Below are 20,377 nucleotides of genomic sequence, written 5' to 3'. Positions count from 1 at the left end.
CAGGGAAACACACACCGGGCATAACACACACTTCTGCAGAGAGGAGGCAGGGAAACACACACCTGGCATAACACACTACTGCAGGGAGGAGGCAGGGAAGCACACACCGGGCATAACACACTACTGCAGGGAGGAGTCAGGGAAACACACACCGGGCATAACACACTACTGCAGAGAGGAGGCAGGGTAACACACACCTGGCATAACACACTACTGCAGAGAGGAGGCAGGGAAACACACACCGGGCATAACACACTACTGCAGAGAGGAGGCAGGGAAACACACACCGGGCATAACACACTACTGCAGAGAGGAGGCAGGGAAACACACACCGGGCATAACACACTACTGCAGAGAGGAGGCAGGGTAACACACACTGGGCATGGCACACTACTGCAGAGAGGAGGCAGGGTAACACACACTGGGCATGGCACACTACTGCAGAGAGGAGGCAGGGAAACACACACCGGGCATAACACACACTTCTGCAGAGAGGAGGCAGGGAAACACACACCTGGCATAACACACTACTGCAGGGAGGAGGCAGGGAAGCACACACCGGGCATAACACACTACTGCAGGGAGGAGTCAGGGAAACACACACCTGGCATAACACACTACTGCAGAGAGGAGGCAGGGAAACACACACCGGGCATAACACACTACTGCAGAGAGGAGGCAGGGTAACACACACCTGGCATAACACACTACTGCAGAGAGGAGGCAGGGAAACACACACCGGGCATAACACACTACTGCAGAGAGGAGGCAGGGTAACACACACCTGGCATAACACACTACTGCAGAGAGGAGGCAGGGAAACACACACCGGGCATAACACACTACTGCAGAGAGGAGGCAGGGAAACACACACCGGGCATAACACACTACTGCAGAGAGGAGGCAGGGAAACACACACCTGGCATAACACACTACTGCAGGGAGGAGGCAGGGAAACACACACCTGGCATAACACACTACTGCAGAGAGGAGGCAGGGAAACACACACCGGGCATAACACACTACTGCAGGGAGGAGGCAGGGAAACACACACCTGGCATAACACACTACTGCAGAGAGGAGGCAGGGAAACACACACCGGGCATAACACACTACTGCAGGGAGGAGGCAGGGAACCACACACCTGGCATAACACACTACTGCAGGGAGGAGGCAGGGAAACACACACCTGGCATAACACACTACTGCAGAGAGGAGGCAGGGAAACACACACCGGGCATAACACACTACTGCAGAGAGGAGGCAGGGAAACACACACCGGGCATAACACACTACTGCAGGGAGGAGCCAGGGAAACACACACCGGGCATAACACACTACTGCAGAGAGGAGGCAGGGAAACACACACCGGGCATGGCACGCTACTGCAGAGAGGAGGCAGGGAAACACACACCGGGCATAACACACTACTGCAGAGAGGAGGCAGGGAAACACACACCGGGCATAACACACTACTGCAGAGAGGAGGCAGGGAAACACACACAGGGCATAACACACTGCTGCAGGGAAACACACACCGGGCATAACACACTACTGCAGAGAGGAGGCAGGGAAACACACACCGGGCATAACACAATACTGCAGAGAGGAGGCAGGGAAACACACACCGGGCATAACACACTACTGCAGAGAGGAGGCAGGGAAACACACACCGGGCATAACACACTACTGCAGGGAGGAGGCAGGGAAACACACACTGGGCATAACACACTACTGCAGAGAGGAGGCAGGGAAACACACACCGGGCATAACACAATACTGCAGGGAGGAGGCAGGGAAACACACACCGGGCATAACACAATACTGCAGGGAGGAGGCAGGGAAACACACACCGGGCATAACACAATACTGCAGGGAGGAGGCAGGGAAACACACACCGGGCATAACACAATACTGCAGGGAGGAGGCAGGGAAACACACACAGGGCATAACACAATACTGCAGGGAGGAGGCAGGGAAACACACACCGGGCATAACACACTACTGCAGAGAGGAGGCAGGGAAACACACACAGGGCATAACACATTACTGCAGAGAGGAGGCAGGGAAACACACACCGGGCATAACACACTACTGCAGAGAGGAGGCAGGGAAACACACACTGGGCATAACACACTACTGCAGAGAGGAGGCAGGGAAACACACACTGGGCATAACACACTACTGCAGAGAGGAGGCAGGGAAACACACACCGGGCATGGCACACTACTTCAGAGAGGAGACAGGGAAACACACACAGGGCATGGCACACTACTGCAGGGAGGAGGCAGGGAAACACACACCGGGCATGGCACGCTACTGCAGAGAGGAGGCAGGGAAACACACACCGGGCATAACACACTACTGCAGAGAGGAGGCAGGGAAACACACACCGGGCATAACACAATACTGCAGGGAGGAGGCAGGAAACACACACCGGGAATAACACACTACTGCCGGGAGGAGGCAGGGAAACACACACTGGGCATAACACACTAATGCAGAGAGGAGGCAGGGAAACACACACCGGGCATAACACAATACTGCAGGGAGGAGGCAGGGAAACACACATAGGGCATAACACAATACTGCAGGGAGGAGACAGGGAAACACACACCGGGCATAACACAATACTGCAGGGAGGAGGCAGGGAAACACACACCGGGCATAACACACTACTGCAGAGAGGAGGCAGGGAAACACACACCGGGCATGGCACACTACTGCAGGGAGGAGGCAGGGAAACACACACCAGGCATGGCACACTACTGCAGAGAGGAGACAGGGAAACACACACCGGGCATAACACACTACTGCAGGGAGGAGGCAGGGAAACACACACCAGGCATGGCACACTACTGCAGAGAGGAGGCAGGGAAACACACACCGGGCATGGCACACTACTTCAGAGAGGAGACAGGGAAACACACACAGGGCATGGCACACTACTGCAGGGAGGAGGCAGGGAAACACACACCAGGCATGGCACACTACTGCAGAGAGGAGACAGGGAAACACACACCGGGCATGGCACGCTACCTCAGAGAGGAGGCAGGGAAACACACACCGGGCATGGCACGCTACTGCAGGGAGGAGGCAGGGAAACACACACCAGGCATGGCACACTACTGCAGAGAGGAGACAGGGAAACACACACCGGGCATGGCACGCTACTGCAGAGAGGAGACAGGGAAACACACACCGGGCATGGCACACTACTGCAGAGAGGAGACAGGGAAACACACACCGGGCATAACACACTACTGCAGAGAGGAGGCAGGGAAACACACACCGGGCATAACACACTACTGCAGGGAGGAGGCAGGGAAACACACACCGGGCATGGCACGCTACTGCAGAGAGGAGGCAGGGAAACACACACCGGGCATGGCACGCTACTGCAGAGAGGAGACAGGAAAATACACACCGGGCATGGCACGCTACTGCAGAGAGGAGACAGGGAAACACACACCGGGCATGGCACACTACTGCAGAGAGGAGACAGGGAAACACACACCGGGCATAACACACTACTGCAGAGAGGAGGCAGGGAAACACACACCGGGCATAACACACTACTGCAGGGAGGAGGCAGGGAAACACACACCGGGCATGGCACGCTACTGCAGAGAGGAGGCAGGGAAACACACACCGGGCATGGCACGCTACTGCAGAGAGGAGACAGGAAAATACACACCGGGCATGGCACGCTACTGCAGAGAGGAGACAGGGAAACACACACCGGGCATGGCACACTACTGCAGAGAGGAGACAGGGAAACACACACCGGGCATAACACACTACTGCAGAGAGGAGGCAGGGAAACACACACCGGGCATAACACACTACTGCAGGGAGGAGGCAGGGAAGCACACACCGGGCATAACACACTACTGCAGGGAGGAGGCAGGGAAGCACACACCGGGCATGGCACGCTACTGCAGAGAGGAGGCTGGACGGACTGCTTAAAAACAGACCAAAAGCAGGTTAAAAAACGCCATGTGTGGCATCACCCTTATCCGTTTTCAAACCCATAATTGGAACTTAAAATTTTACTTCTTGGTTTGGAAACATGGGAATGGATTCAGAAGGTGCAGAAAGCAGAAGTGAAAAAAAAAAAAAGGTATAGGTTCTTAAAAGTGTAGAAATGGATGCAAACATTTACGATGCATACGTCAAATAACCGTAGATGGATGACACATAGGAATCAGTTTTTGTCAATTTTTAAACGTATACGTTTGAGTTTATGTCAGGCAGATGCAAAAAATGTGAACCAAGTTTTAACCTTTTTTTAAAATCTTGGACAACCACTTTGAGGGTGCGTTCACACGTGGTAATAACGCATGTGTTTTCAAATGCATCAGAACGCCTGAGAAGAGGAGATCTGCCTGATTACGTGACTGCTAACAAATGCATGTGTTAACACAATATTAATGCACGTGTTATCGAGAAAAATAGAGGTTGTACCGGCACTACCACTTAATACACGTGTTAACACTGCGTTAACGCATGTTTACTGTAAATGTAATGTTAACAGCTATGTAATCAGACAAATCTCCTCTTTTTCAGCTGTTCTGATGCCTTTTGAAACTCATGTGTTACTGCCACGTGTGAACGTACCTTGAGGCTGCTGTTGTGTTTACATTGTGTTTGGGGGCCAATGCAGCCTAAGCATTAAAAGGCTAAAGACGCTATACTCCGAACATGTTATGGATGGGTCTGCTGCCAGTAGAACACCTGTAAAATCTGCTTGGTTTTGGGGTGCCAGTTAATACTAAATTAACAACAATATTCAATGGATCTTTATAGGGGATTTATTAAGGGTACAATACAGGGCACTATACATAGAGGGCAAACTAACTAAGGGACAGAGAGATGGTAGGGGAGGAAGTGCTCTGACTAAAGATCTGTATACCATCTTATATACATACGTTCATACTTTGCCCACTTTGCCCATCCTCTAGCCTTAGCCTCCAGGTATAATAGCACAGTCCATTGTAATCACATGCTGTCTCTACAATCTTTATTAGGGGCAATGTAGGCATTTTTTTTTTTTATAAGCACTTCATTTTCCTGAAAATGTCCTGAATCCTGCCAGACAGATTATCGTGAATGTCTCTTTACTTATTCCTTGGAATGTGGAAGTTCTGAGCGTGTGACCCCGATGTTTTCTTATGAAGCAGATTCCTGTGTCATCATTCTCATACTTGCTGAACACACCCTGGGTGTTCCCGTATACCGCTCTTTACTATCACACTCATCTTGTTTTCATCATTGCAGCTATTTATGTGTATGCAAATCAGAGGATTATTCATGATCAAATGATTTTTAGATATCAACAACACAATATATGACCTAACAATTAACAATGGAGTAGTATGCGCTAAGGATACAAGTACTGAGGGACGGCACAAATAGGGAAACCACTAATTTATTATATGAGTTTTTGGTATTTATGGTTTGTATTGGAGTGAAGATCCTAAAAAACTATATGGAATTTTGGTAACATTACTCCAGGTTTAGGCTTGTTTCAGACGAGTATTGCATATGTCATAATACAGGAGGCCTCCGTATTTGATAAGTATTTCAGATTTATTTATATTTGGTGGTTTTTGGGTTTTTTTTAATACTATAAAAGTGATTAATATCACAGACCTCAGAACACGGATACAGGCAGTCCCCAGGTTACGTACAAGATAGGTTCTGGAGGTTTGTTCTTAAGTGGAATTTGTATGCAAGTCGGAATTGTATATTTTATCATTGTAACCCCAGACAGAATTTTTTTTGGTCTCTATGACAATTGGATTTTAAAAATGTTGGATTGTCATTAGAACCAGGATTAACAATAAAGCTTCATTACAGACACCTGTGATAACTGTTATAGCTGTTTATTGTAGTCTAGGGGTAAAGTACAATAATTACCAACATCCAGTGGTCCGTTTGTAACTAGGGGCCTCTGTAAGTCGGGTGTTCTTAAGTAGGGGACAGCCTGTATAATACAGATTATAAATACGCTAGTCCGAAAAATGCCTTAGGCCCCTTGCACATGGCCGTGTGCTCTCCCAGGCCATACCCGGGTGTAGCATTCATTTTAACACCTCCCCTCTCCATAGGAAGCCGGCTCAGACATGGTAGGTGGTGCTCTTTAAAGGGATTATCTGGCATATCAAAGAATTCGGCCCTGCACAATGCACCTAAATAGTTAACCCAATTTATTATCTGCTTTCATCTTTGGTTATCCTTATTCAATTTATGATTACATATCTAACACTTTGTTGGGCTAGCTTTCTCCAATTCAGAGTTAACTATAGGTGGGCCCCCAACCTAGAGATGGACCTCTCTGCCCCCTGTGGCCTCTGGATACTTAAGTCCCAGACTGTAATGATCAGCTGTAAGGCATCTGGAATGAGGCTTTATTGATAATATAAAAAATTGTGAAAATCCAATTGTCACAAGGACAGTTATCATTTTTGTCTGGAGCTACAATTATAAAATAAACCAGTTCCGACTTGTATACAAATTCAACTTAAGAACAAATCTAAGGAACCCGTCTTTTATGTAACCCGAGGACTGCCTGTACTTAGACTCCCTTGGTAAGTATTAGGGCTCATTCACAAGATCATGTGCTCGCCCGGACCAGATTCTGGGGATAGCACATTGCCGGCTGGGAAAGAGAGGGTAAATGAGCACTCCTCACCCCTCCCCTCTCCATTTAAAGCCAAGTGCCGTGAATGTTGCAGCATGGCAGTCCAGCTTGGTCACAGAGTGGTAAGATACAGTATGCTCAGGGCACCGTGAACTGGTGACACAGATGTCTATGGGGGCCGGGTTCTCAATGAAAAATTGCTAGGCCACTCCATGGGTCCCCATACAGTCATGAGAATGGAGTCTTAAGACGCCAGCACCAATGGTGGGTGTATGCTGTATAATACAGCAGACACTCATCCTGTCTGGAGAGCGCAGCTTGTGAGTCCCGTGCATGAAATTCAGTGTCGGTAAAGAGTTAACCAAGTAGACTACAAAGTTTATTTCTAAAAAACAAATGCCTACGAATGTTGATAAGACATATTTGAGCATCCACAACAGTTTAATGTCTCAAATTTGCATAACATGTTCCTTTTAAGATTAAAATGTGCCATTACATGTAGTTACATCTATTGTCAGTCATATGAGCAGTAATATGTTCAGCCAATGGTGCAGTGAATCAGTAGTTGTACAATGGTCAGTAGACCCAGCGTTACAATGTGTCATTTTATTCTAACCTGTCTGTTGGGCACTGCCCTGCTTACCCTCACGTCATGTTGTATTGGTGAATCTTTTGGAGCCTAAGTTCATCCCATTTATTTACTCCCCTAACCAGTTGTGTTAGCTTGTTATATTTACACTACACCTTCATGATTAAACAGAATATAATTATCTGGGCTGAGTAATAGTCAGATGTGAATCCTGTGTCATTTACATGTAAAGAGACAAGAACAGCAGGATGATCTCCAACCTCCAACTACGGTAGGACATGGTAAGAAAGTATACTTCTCTAGCTCTTACTGATCCCCAAATTCTAGGACATGTCAAATCTCTTATGTCTATTCTTACTCTGGAATGGTTACTCTGTAGGTGGGTAGTATAAGATGTATCTTCCGTGGTGCTGGGATATGTATATATCCATCTTTTTTTGTATCCAACCAAGATGAATAACTATAGTATCCAAGTCATTGAAAAGAGAAGGGCAAAATGAGGTTCATCCGAGTGCAGACCCTACATGTCAGAGTTATATAGGTACCACTTTGCTGCAGTCTGGTTCAGGGCTGTAAAGAAGGAAGAAGCGTCTAAGAGGAGATTAGAAAAGGCCAGGGTAACAGGGATTATCTAGCCAGAAGGATATGAGGGACAGAAGTAGTACATGGTAGGCAGATAGTTGGTGAGCTCTGTCCTTTTTGTTTTGGTTGGAGGTGCAAGGGATGGTTTGCCTTCTTGGTCTTTGTCATGTCAGAGTAGAGATCGTGGATGGAGCTTATTGAAGTGGTTTGAGAAGATGACTCTTCGGAGAGAAGATGAATCCTATCATTATTTGAGTGTTGCTCGGATAGCTGTTTTGTTCCTGCTGGTACCATGAACACGTTCTGAGGGGCACCCAGGGATTGTACCTGGACAGTCCATGGTATTTTTTTTGCTAATGGCAATGTAGGGTTATCCATGACTTTCTCTATGCATTTAGTCAGGTAAAAGCGACACTCACCAAATGCGTTTTCACAAACTTTATTTGCAGAACAGCAATACGGACATACAGCAGACCACGACAGCCAAACAAGCGCTTTCTCTAGCCACTTAGTAGGCTAGAGAAAGGCTAGAGAAAGCGCTTGTTTGCCGCGGAACGGCCCATGGTTCATCTTTTGCCTGATTGTACTGCTTGGATTCCGAGCTGAGCACCAGCAGCGTATAGCCCACAGTCCATGTAGGAATCATCTTCTGGACAAGAAGACCAAATCGAGGTAGTGCCGGTTTATTCCTTGCTTGCTTTATCATACCATTTAGTGTTCATGAAGTTATGATTAAATGATAAATATGTTCCTCTTTATGTTTGGTATAAACTTCATAAACAAGCATCTCTGCATCCATTATCTTCTATAGTTACGTGGCATGATAGGGAATGGGGGTTTATAGCGCTGTAATACCCTAGTCAATTATGTTGATGCTTTCAGTAGCATGAATCTCTCAGACTGATCATTGTATGGTATGCATCTTTAAGATGAAGCATCTTCTGGCAAGATCCAGCCGATTTTACAATTGTATGATGTGAAAAAGTGAGCAAATCTCAATGTATTTATCTAGAAATAGATATGTAATGACTAGGGGCAGCTTTCCTTTAACAAAAAAAAAAGAACCGTGTCATATTAATATTGTCACTATATCTACGGTGCAATATCCACGTAATCCATTGATGATTCACAGCTATTCTGTAATATTAGTTTGCTTGATCCATAGCATCTAAAACAGCCAAAGAGCGCTGCAGTGACTATGGCATGTGGCAAGGGCTGTGCCAGGTCACGTGAAGAAGAGTCTGTTGTTCTTCAGACTCATGACTTGTGTGAAGTGCAGTAACTTCCCTGTGAATCTGCAGGGTCAGATAAGATAAATCAGGTTCCTGTAATGTAATCATATGCAAGATCAAAATGATGAAACAATTTGCTGCCTGCTACTGAAAAGGAGCATCTTATCCTGGCTGTGAGATAGAACAAAGGTCACCCAGCGTCTCCGGTTACACAATGTAAGCCTGGACCACATGCTGAGATGTTGGAATATAGTCAGGCTCCTCTCACTTCTCTTATCATTCACTTTCAGCAGCTGTGGAGAAGACACCTTGGAGATGCCTGGACCAGCACTAGTGAGAGATGTCCTCAGCCACCAAACCAAGGCTTTCACCATACTGAGCACCCTCCTGGAGGAGAGGGGCATGAGGTGCAACAACATATACATAGTAGAGGGGGCAGCAGGCAGCACCCTGTATTACACTAGACCCCCTGCAACCCTTACTGACCAGAAACCGGAGTCAGACGAGTCAGATACCGCATCAATATCTTCCACAAGATCACTTACACTGGCACAGAAGGCTTCAAGGAATCGTCTTTCCAGAGTTGTGCAGTCAACGCTATCGCTTCTGGTGCTGGAGCAAAATATTCTAGACCATTTGTGTTTGGACCATCAATTGTCTATGCAAGTCAAAGTAAGTGCAGATACTATAAGTGGGTGGAGGGGGATATGGCGGCACTAGGTGAAATAGCAACATCAACCATAATAACTAGGAAATTACCACTGGAACCATTATTCTACATGTTCAGATAGCCTTAGTATGTTATTGTGAAAATGCTATAAATGTGTGAAAAGTGAATGAGCCTAGAGGGGGATTGTAGTGTTGTGTTATGTGGCAGCCATTCAGATGAATGGTCTTCTATGTAATAGTTTTCCAGGGCAAGAGATGAATTTGCAGACTTGTAGAGAGAGAGTCATCCTGTGGTGTACCCACTTCTGTGACATATGTCCGCCTAAAGACACCCCTATTAATTTTCAGTATGCTTTTAAAAGAAATGCTCTCTTTTTGCGAAAAAATAAGATTAAAATTGAAAAAAGGGGTTAACTCTTTTTAAGGTGAACTATCTGATTGGTGATGTTCCAACCAACATAGAGGGGGCCATGTGTGTCTTGAATGAAGTAGCTGGTTGCACATTTTTAATTGGTGCCCCATCCTTCAATGTGGGACTGCTGAAGAGAAGCTTTGTACAATGCTCTGTAGTGGATTACAATATAGGCGGTCGTGGCGGTAGCCCAGGGCCCAAGCCTTCTAGGGGGCCCCAAACCACCAACCAAATTTTATACTTAGAAGGGCATTCAGCCATGTCTGTTCCTGCTTTCAACACACATGTACCCAAGAGCCATTAAAAGACCTTTTGGATGGCTTTTAAAGGTCCTGAAAGCGTAGAAGGGATGCATCAAGCTTGATTCATGTACCATATCTAGGAAGTGAATTCCAGACTTGTAGGGCTATAATATTCATGCATCGCAGGGCCCATGGTGGTCTTAATCCACCCCTGATTAACACCAGGCTTTCTCTGGAATTGTTCTACAAGTCCTAGACTCAATAACCTGTGAAATGCTGCATTACTATCAGCAAGTGCTAGATAAAGATCCCATTGCGACACTACAGACACTACAGACGGCCCTAATCTGATGCCTGGATCTTATTTCCCTAGAAGCTCTTCAGTAGGTTTGTGTAATGTTAGCTGGAACTTCTGGAACATGTGGACCTAGTGTCACTCAATAGGAAAATAAGAAAAACCCTTTATGTGAGTTATTGTGATGATTGAATTTATACAATTGTATTTAATCAGTAAAAAGATGTTTGGGTTTGCTACACAAAGATGTTTCTTTTGAAGTGATACTAGACAAATACATAGAGAGCTCAGAGCTTTTGTGTTACAATAGAGAGTACTAAACCTAAAAACCTGTATATACAACATCTTCCATAGACCTGATTATTTATAGTGACTTCTAGATGTACAAGTGAAACTGTCTTGATAATGGTTGTACTTAGTATGTTATTGTCTTTCTAATGAGTCCATTGATATTCTCTCTATTCAGTTCATTGATATTCTATGTATTCAGTCTATTGAAGGCAATGTTTTAGTAGTTGCAGGAAGACAATGGGGGACATTTATCATATCCAGAATTCCGCACACTGGGGACATCACCACAGGGCACAAATCATCTGCCATGACAGCTGGGTGCCCATAAGATACTTCCATAGTTTCACTTAGCAGCATCTTTTACAGTCTGTTGTAGGCAGACAGTAATAGATGAGCAGTGTATTCACAATATACGGCACTACAATTGTATAAGTGATTAGAGCAGTTCTGTGCACCTAAGTATTAATAAGTGACAGATGTCAGAATATGTTGGTGCATTATGCAAAGATTTTAAATTATTTTGAAGCTATAATACATAATCAAACTATATAAATTTGGTATCTTCATGATCGTACTGACCCCAAGAATAAAGAGGGTGTGTCAATTGTACTGGACAGTAAAAGCTGTAAGAAGAAAGCCCATACGAAAATTGCGCAAATGCATTTTTTTTTGCCAATTCCAACAGATTTGGAGGGTTTTTTTTACATCCTCCCAGTACATAGCACATAATATTACATGTGTGCCAATAGAAAGTACACTTTGATTTTATAAGGAAGGAGACCATGGTTAACAAACAGGGCCGATTCTAGCATAGTTGGTGCCTGAAGCGAATATTAACCCCTTAAGGACGGAGGGTTTTTCGCCTCATTTCTCGCTCTCCAACTTCAAAAATCCATAACTTTTTCATTTTTCCGTGTACAGACCTGTGTGAGGGCTTATTTTGTGCGTAACAAATTTTACTTTCCCGTAATGATATTTATTTTAACATGCCATGTACTGCAAAGCTGAAAAAAAATTCCAAATGTGGAAAAATTGAAAAAAAACTGCACGTGCGTCACGTTCTTGTGGGCTCAGTTTTTACGACTTTCACTCTTCGCTCCAAATAACACGCCTACTTTATTCTTTGGTTCGGTGCGATCGCGGTGATACCAAATTTATATAGGTTTTATTGTGTTTTAATACATTTTCAAAAATTAAACGAATGTGTACAAAAAAGAAAAAAATTTTTTTGCCATCTTCTGACGCTAATAACTTTTTCATACTTTGGCGCACGGAGATGTGTGAGGTGTCATTTTTTGCGAAATGAGGCGACGTTTTCATTGCTACCATTTTGAGGTCTGTGCGACATTTTGATCATTTTTTATTTCATTTTTTATGTTATGTAAAAAGGTGTAAAAGTCGCATTTCGGACATTTGGGCGCCATTTCCCGCCTCGGAGGTCACCGCCGGCCGTAACCGTTTTTATATTTTGATAGATCGGGCATTTTGGGACGCGGCGATACCTAATATGTCTGTGATTTTTACTGTTTGTTATGTTTTATATCCGTTCTAGGGAAAGGGGGGTGATTTGAACTTTTAATATTTTATTAATTTTTTTTATTTTTTAAACTTTTTTTTTTCTTTTTTTTTTCACTATCTTTTAGACCATCTAGGGTACATTAACCCTAGATAGTCAGATCGCTGCTACCATATACTGCAATACTTCTGTATTGCAATATATGGCATTTTTGCAGCACATTCATTACAATGAGCCACTGGCTCATTGTAACGAATATGCAGCTGCCAGATAGCCTCGTGTCAAAAGAAGACACGAGGCTACCATAGCAACTGATCGCCGCCCCCCGATGACGTTCGGGGGCGTGGCGATCGAAAAAAAGATGGCGGCGCCCACGCGCCGCCGTCTTTTAAACGCCGCCGGCGACTTTGCCGGCGGCGTTTAGGGGGTTAATAGCCGCGATCGGTGCAAGCACCGACCGCGGTTATTAGCGGTGGGGGTTTTGTGCAAAATGCAAAAACCCCCACCTTTGTATGAAGAGGACTCAGCCCGTGAGCCCTCTTCATACATCCCTTATACCTCTGCGCCGTAGAGCTACGGCGCAGAGCGTTAAGGGGTTAAAATGCTGTCCCCCCTCCCCCCCCCACCCGCTCCCTGTTAAGTAAATGCTGAAAACTTTACTAACAACTAACATCGCCACAGGCAGCTCCCTGACACTGTGTGACTGACTACAGGATCTGAGAGACATTAGTGGCATCTAGTACCTTATAGATGACAATCTCTTCCATCAGGAGGACTTTATTCCGGGTTCTCCAATCCATGACGTATCACGGCTGAGCTCACGGACGGATATCTTCAGCTCCGTGCAGCATCTCCACCTGGCGTCCCTAAAAATACCACAGTCACTTACAGTATAAAGTCTCCTGGATAACAACACTGCGCTCCTAAATATTATATACCCCTCACAGCACAACTGACCACACTCTCCCCACATATAAAATATCCCTTCATATATATATATATATATATATATATATATATATATATATATATATATATATATATATATATATATATACACCGTATATTCCGGCGTATAAGACGACCCCCCTACTTTCCTGTTTAAAATATAGAGTTTAAGATATATTCGCCGTATAAGACTACCCCTTTTCCAACGCATACAAAACACCGGTAAAAATTAAAAAAAACAGATTTGAATTTAACATGGTCCTTTTTTTAATTTAAATTCTTATGACATGCAGGTGTATAGCAGGAAAACTGTCGCTCATAAACATAAGGCATACAACAACAACATTACCATCGTCCATTTTACTGTAAATGTTACCATATTGTACTTTAAATTTTTATTTTATTAAATATTCCATGCCATGTACTCAGAAGCGGGAAAAAAATTCCCAATGCAATGAAAATGGTGAAAAAACGCATTTGCGCCATTTTCTTGTGGGCTTGGATATTACGTCTTTCACTGAGCGCCCCAAATGACATGTCTACTTTATTCTTTGGGTCGGTACGATTAAGGGGGTACCAAATTTGTATCGGTTTTATAATGTTTTCATACATTTACAAAAATTAAAACCTCCTGTACAAAAATTATTTTTTTGATTTTGCCAACTTCTGGCGCTAATAGCTTTTTTATACTTTGTTGTACGGAGCTGTGGGTGGTGTCATTTTTTGCGAAATTTGATAATATTTTCAATGATATCATTTTTAGGACTGTACGACCTTTTGATCACTTTTTCCGTTACGGGGTTAAACGCATTGAAAAACCGTTATCATATTTTGATAGATCGGGCATTTTTGGACGCGTCGATACCTAATGTGTTTATGATTTTTACTGTTTATTTATATTTATGTCAGTTCTAGGGAAAGGTGGGTGATTTGAAATTTTAGGTTTTTTTATTATTATTATTTTTTTTAACTTCTTTTTATTTTTATTTATACTATTTTTCAGACTCCCTAGGGTACTTTAACCCTAGGTTGTCTGATCGATCCTACCATATACTGCCATACTACAGTATGGCAGTATATGGGGATTTTCCTCATTCATTACAATGTGCTATCAGCACATTGTAATGAAGGGGTTAAAACGAAATAGCCTCGGGTCTTCGGAAGACCCGAGGCTACCATGGAGCGGCGATCCCAGGTAAGATGGCGGCGCCCATGCGCCGCTATCTTTTTGAGGCTGCAGGCAGTTTTGCCGGCAGCCATCGCTGTGAAAACACCCGCGATCGATGCTAGCACCGATCGCGGGTGTTACCGGTAAGCCTTTGCTGCAATATGCAGCAAAGACTTACTGGCTATGGAGAGGGCTCAGCCTGTGAGCCCTCTCCATGCACCGGGACCCGACCGCCGCCGTGAATACACGGCGGGAGGTCGGGATTACCGGCGTATAAGACGACCCCACAGAAGACAGAAGATTTTTCTGTCTTCAAAAGTTGTCTTATACGCCAGAATATACGGTATATATTTCTACTGGAATTATAGCGTGTACAGCAGCAATCAATATACAACACCCCCAATTTATTAATACAGACACCCTAACATTTGGTTTAAATGATGCAAAGTAATCTATGGTATCCTATAACTAATATATCCCACCCTGTTATTATGTTACATGATTTTACATACATTGCTCCCCTGACCAATGTGAATATATAGCACCCCCTAATATACAGCCCCCCAGCTTAGTAATATACTGTATCCCATATACAGCCCCCCAGCTGAAATCTGGCCCCATATAATATATACTGCACCCCCCCCCCCCAGTATAAAACAATTTTGGCCCCATAAAATATATACAGTACCCCCCCCCCCCCCAGTATAAAACGATTCTGGCCCCATAAAATATATACAGTACCCCCCCCCCCCAGTATAAAACAATTCTGACCCCATAAAATATATACAGTACCCCCCCCCCCCCAGTATAAAACAATTCTGGCCCCATAATATCCATTTAATGTATACAGCACCCCCCCCACACACACACACACACAGTATACAACAATTATGGCCACATATAATGTATACAGTACTCCCCCTCCCACGATAATGACACCTCCCCACTCCCCCTTATTGGCCACATTTAATTAATGATCGTACATGAAAAATAATAAAATCACACTCACCTGCAGGCAGCTGCTCCCTCGGCGCGGCTCCGGTCTTCACGCGGCTCTCCTGTGAGCCGCGGCTCTCCGCACAGCGTCACAGGCGGCGTGACATCATGACGCCTGTGTCACTGATTGGAACGGAGCGACGCAGCTGCCAGAAAGGCGCTGCGTCGCTCCGCAGTAACCATGTCTTAAAGAGACATGCGCGATTTATCTAGCAGGTGCACGATTCGGGCGTTAACGGCACCCGAATCGCCCACTTTAGAGCGGCGAATTTCGCCGCCCTTTACAGAGATCCGCATTCTGCCGCCTGAGGCGAGATTTTCATCTCACCTCATGGCAGATGCGGCCCTGATAACAAATATAAGAAGATTACCACAGTCATGGTGTCTGGGGCTATAAGTAAGTGCCCCTGGTTTATCATGGTGGATTTTGATGGTAGATTTCCTTTAAGGAGGGCTGGTCCTCTGTCTTTCCTCTATTGTGCCCTGGGGGCACTCACATTAGTGAACTACATGTTAATCACAGAGGTCATATGATTAGTAAACTTCACTTTTCACTTCTGACAGCCCCTTCTGCCATACTATCAAGCAAACATAGGCTGAGGGCATTGTTTAGGTGGGGCAAATAATAGATGCCTTTGTTTAGAGAATTCCTGGACCATGTCAGATCCTCTTTATCGGGGCGTAAACACATTTGCTAGGCCACTTTTCCAACAGGAATTATGACTGGTCACCTTATTAATAACTGTGAATTTTCCAATGCGCACAGTCAGACCGTGAGCCACATGCAAAGAGTTTTTACGGATAAGTAAATTCGCCCATTTGTGTTTGTGACTGCACATGAGATTTTAATAAACAAAGTGCACAAATATAGAGGGTTTTCTGCAAAAAAAAAAAACTTTGGGTCTTTGAGTTTTGAGTTCCTTCTCATTAGCACTTAGCCCTTGTCACACGAACGCTGTCCAGGTCAACATCTGCAAAGTGTTTGCATGTTCTCTCCATGTTTGTGTGGGTTTTCACCGGTTTCCTCCCACACTCCAAAACATACTGATAGGCTGATTAGATTGTGAGCCCTGTTGGGGACAGGGACTGATTTGGCAACCTCGACAGAAGTTTGTCCCACGTCCTATGTTAAGGTGCACCAAAAATATAATTCATAAAGAACGGAGGCCACAAATCATGAATCTGGCGCCCTCTGCACACTACAAAGGCTGCTGCATGTAGTGTTATCTGAGCCGGTCCTAGAAGCATATATGGCATAGTGGGTAGAAAAAGGACAAAGAATATGGTCCCAACCATGGCCCATGTCTGCTGGTTGGCTACAGGGAGACTCTAGGAATTTGACTCTGCTTTGACTCCTTTCTCCATTGTCACATTGCTACATACCCCGAATATAAGAACTATATTTAGTATAAATATCCTTCTTTTGTAATAATTAACCTATATTCTGCATTTATTTCTTTTTCTCCCAGGACAGCATAGAGTTCAGAAACCTCTGCACACATATGGCCCTGCAGACAGACGACCGGAGGTTTGATCAAGATCTGAACTTGGCTCAAGAGTGTCTAACCACAATAATTACCAACATGGCCTGGGATACAACCAACAAGACTTGTGACTTCTGTGAATCTGTGCAAGAGCAGCTAAAACTCATACTAAAGAAACTCCATGACGACTAGCCACAAATACCAGGGCAAATTCAGACAAAATGTGATATTTTTAATTTATTGACTATTATATTGTTACAATGGTTTTCTAACAAGCTGTGACATGGTCCATTGCTATAACCTCTGCTGGGCATTGTCCCTACTATTGGTCATTGGTTTTACTGGAAGTGAGATGCTCCTGACCACACACTAGTCATCTCCCAGATTGATTTAGTCCAACGGAAGTCCAATACCTAAGAAGATACTAAGAAGTATATGTACAATATGGTAATATATAATTTTATAATAAAATTTTATTCGGAAATATCAGTATGTCAGATTGTGAAGGCTCTAGCTGGAACAATGGAGCCATCTAGTGTCCTTGGTTGGAAATTCTTAAGTAGTATCTTTTCTAAGTAATGAAAGTGCACTAATATACACTGTTACTATATCATAAGATAAAGATCTAGTCAAGTCACCCTCCGTGTTTTCAGTATTAATTACAAGTGACAGTAGTCGCTATTGTTTTGCTACTTTTACAAAAGCGAGAGTATCTAGTACAGGCGGTCCCCTACTTAAGAACACCCGACTTACAGACAACCCCTAGTTACAAACGAACCTCTGGATGTTGGTAATTTACTGTACTTAGGCTACAATGATCAGGTGTCTGCAATTAAGCTTTTTTGTTAATTCTTGTTCTTATGACAATCCAACATTTTTAAAATCCAATTGTCACAAAAAGACCAAAATAAATTTACTGCAGTTACAATTATAAAGTATACAGTTCCGACTTACATACAATTTCAATTTAAGAACAAACCTACAGAACCTATCATGTATTGCCTGTATATATATTTTTATTCCTTTTATGAGTGCACACTATGACATTTTTTAATATTGTTATCAATAAAAGATTACATTTATAGGTTTTAGATTTGGTGTTCTAAAATAAGCGCTCGTTTTTCTTATGTTGTATGATAAAGACTACTTTCAAGAATTTAGTCCCAAACAGACATCCTTCTTCTATTATTTTCATAAATGGTCACAGTACCTGCCACCACAGCTACCAGTAGTCACAGTGCCTGCCCCGCCATAGCCAATAGTAACAGAACATGCCAATAGTTACAGTGCCTACCCCCATAGTACCCAGCAGTCACAGTGACAGACAGTAGTCAATATAGGTACATTGATCCACAGTAGCCAAAAGTCACAGTGCCTGCCCATAGTAGACAATTTTAATTGTGGCCCCACAGTAACCAAGAGTCGCAGTGACTGCCCCCACATTAACCGGTAGTCACAATGATTGCCCCACAGTAGCCAATGTTTATGTTTAGTCTTCAAAAAGAGTCAGGCACAGAATTACATCACGTTAGTCATTTTTAACATACAAGCAATCTGGAACAGGATCAAATACAATGATCCAATACAGGGCCAGCACTGGGCATATCCAGACATGTGTCAGGGCCCAGAGCTGCTGGGGGTGGCCCACATGCGGCTGTACATAAAGAATCCATGGGGTGAGGGTGGGCTGTATCTAATAAATCCATAGCATGTGAGGGGGGCTCACATAAAATAACCACAAGGGGTCTGTTTGGGGAACAGGAGACTTTTTTAGTTTCTGAATTTTTTATGCCACCACGTGAGTTCACTGCAAAGGGGCCCACTGAGGCTCTTTTACCCAGGGGCCTACTGAAACTTGGAGCCAACCCTGATCCAACAGAATAGAAGAGTAGTACAAAACACATTCACAGAGTCCATACTGAACCATATAGCAAGAAACTAAACTGGCTAATCCATTACCCTAGGCGATGGATCAGCAATGCTAACTATGACATTATATAAGATGCTGAAAAAGAATTAAAAGAAGTAAAGCAATTTACTATAAGAAAAAGAGGAAAGAAAAGGAAGCAGAGAAAGAAAGAGAAGGTAGAGGCTGATGTTAATTTTTCATGGGTGTTTGCATCCGTGTGTCTGTGTTTTTTATGGAAGAGTTGCATCTGTGTGGCATTTGTTCTTTTACTTTCCTTACAAAAATATGGAATTTCAAGCTTGTCTTCTAACAACTAGCCATCTTAAAGGAGAGCAGAGGGAGTGTGGGATGGGAGCATTATATAGTGGTGTGGGGAGGCAGGAGGGTCACAGCAAGGGGTCGTACACTAAGGCTACATTCACACTACCTTATGGAGGACGTATATACGGCCGATATACGTCTTCCATAGACGGCAATGGGCGCACGGCGCCCTACGGGAGCGGTACCTGTCCTATCTCTTCCCGTAATATGGCGCCGTGCGCCATGTATCTCTATGGAGAGGGGCGGGGGTGAGCTGCGCTCACCTCCTCCTCCTCTCCCCGTGCACTGCCGTTGCCCGCTACGGTACAGAACGGGCGGGCAACGGCAGTGTGAATGTAGCCTAAGGGGTAAGGTACTGTGTTGGCATACTAGGAACTCTAGGGACGTGACACCTTGTGTTTTTTAACATATTTAAATGAAACCTACCACTAGCCAATTGTACTTCTAAGCAGCAAATACATATCTTCGTTATGTTCATAAACCACGGTAATGCTTTTAAACACTTTAGTAATCTGACAATGTGCTTAGATTATAAGGGTACAGGTTTACCTACACTTTAATTTAGCTTTTGAACATTATACTAGTATCTGACAGAGAGAGAGATGAGACAGATCAGAGATGAGAGATGATGTTATCCATGCATATAACATACAATGACACACTTCAGCTCTGCTACATCTGAGCTTTAACACACACACAGAGAGCCTCCCTTCCCCCGAATAGAGACCTTATCTGTAGCTTGTAGAGTTATTCTCTGCAAGATTCTGCTTGCCGGCAGGAAGTGCCTATGTGTAAGCTGGTCTTGTAATACAGTGGGAGGAGGCATAGATCACTGCATTGTGCAGACATGAGAAGCTTTTCATGAGAAGAATCTGTCCTGTCTGACCATAATGACGAAATTTACGGTCGGATCCCAGGGCATCCGAAATTGTGTACAGCATGACTGATAGAGATAGGTTGTGTGTGTATGTGTGTGTGTATAGGACAGGTACAGCAGCTCCAGGCAGCCATGTTACAGCAGAACATGTCAGATTCATGTGTAGCTGATGTCTGTGTCTCTCACCTGTATATTAGGAG

The 20,377-nt window shown here is 44.2% G+C and overlaps 1 protein-coding gene across 4 annotated transcripts; it reads left to right on the top strand.

The window, feature by feature from the left end:
* The first annotated feature begins 7,374 nt into the window (after window positions 1-7,374).
* Window positions 7,375-18,109, top strand: DLEU7 (deleted in lymphocytic leukemia 7). 4 transcript variants are annotated; one of them, XM_072134507.1, is made up of 4 exons: window positions 7,375-7,516; window positions 8,267-8,489; window positions 9,343-9,721; window positions 17,056-18,109. In XM_072134507.1, the coding sequence occupies exons 3-4, from the start codon at window positions 9,365-9,367 to the stop codon at window positions 17,260-17,262; spliced, it is 564 nt and encodes a 187-aa protein (XP_071990608.1). In that variant the 5' UTR covers window positions 7,375-7,516; window positions 8,267-8,489; window positions 9,343-9,364; the 3' UTR covers window positions 17,263-18,109. The 4 variants fall into 4 exon arrangements, with proteins under 4 accessions (XP_071990608.1, XP_071990607.1, XP_071990609.1 ...); XM_072134506.1 differs by having other exon boundaries at window positions 9,340-9,721; XM_072134508.1 differs by lacking the exon at window positions 8,267-8,489 and having other exon boundaries at window positions 7,395-7,516; window positions 9,340-9,721.
* The last annotated feature ends 2,268 nt before the right edge of the window (window positions 18,110-20,377 follow it).

The sequence above is a fragment of the Engystomops pustulosus genome, chromosome 2, assembly GCF_040894005.1.
Source record: "Engystomops pustulosus chromosome 2, aEngPut4.maternal, whole genome shotgun sequence".
In the NCBI taxonomy this organism is placed as follows: domain Eukaryota; kingdom Metazoa; phylum Chordata; class Amphibia; order Anura; family Leptodactylidae; genus Engystomops; species Engystomops pustulosus.
This window is presented reverse-complemented; position numbering and strand designations above follow the sequence as displayed.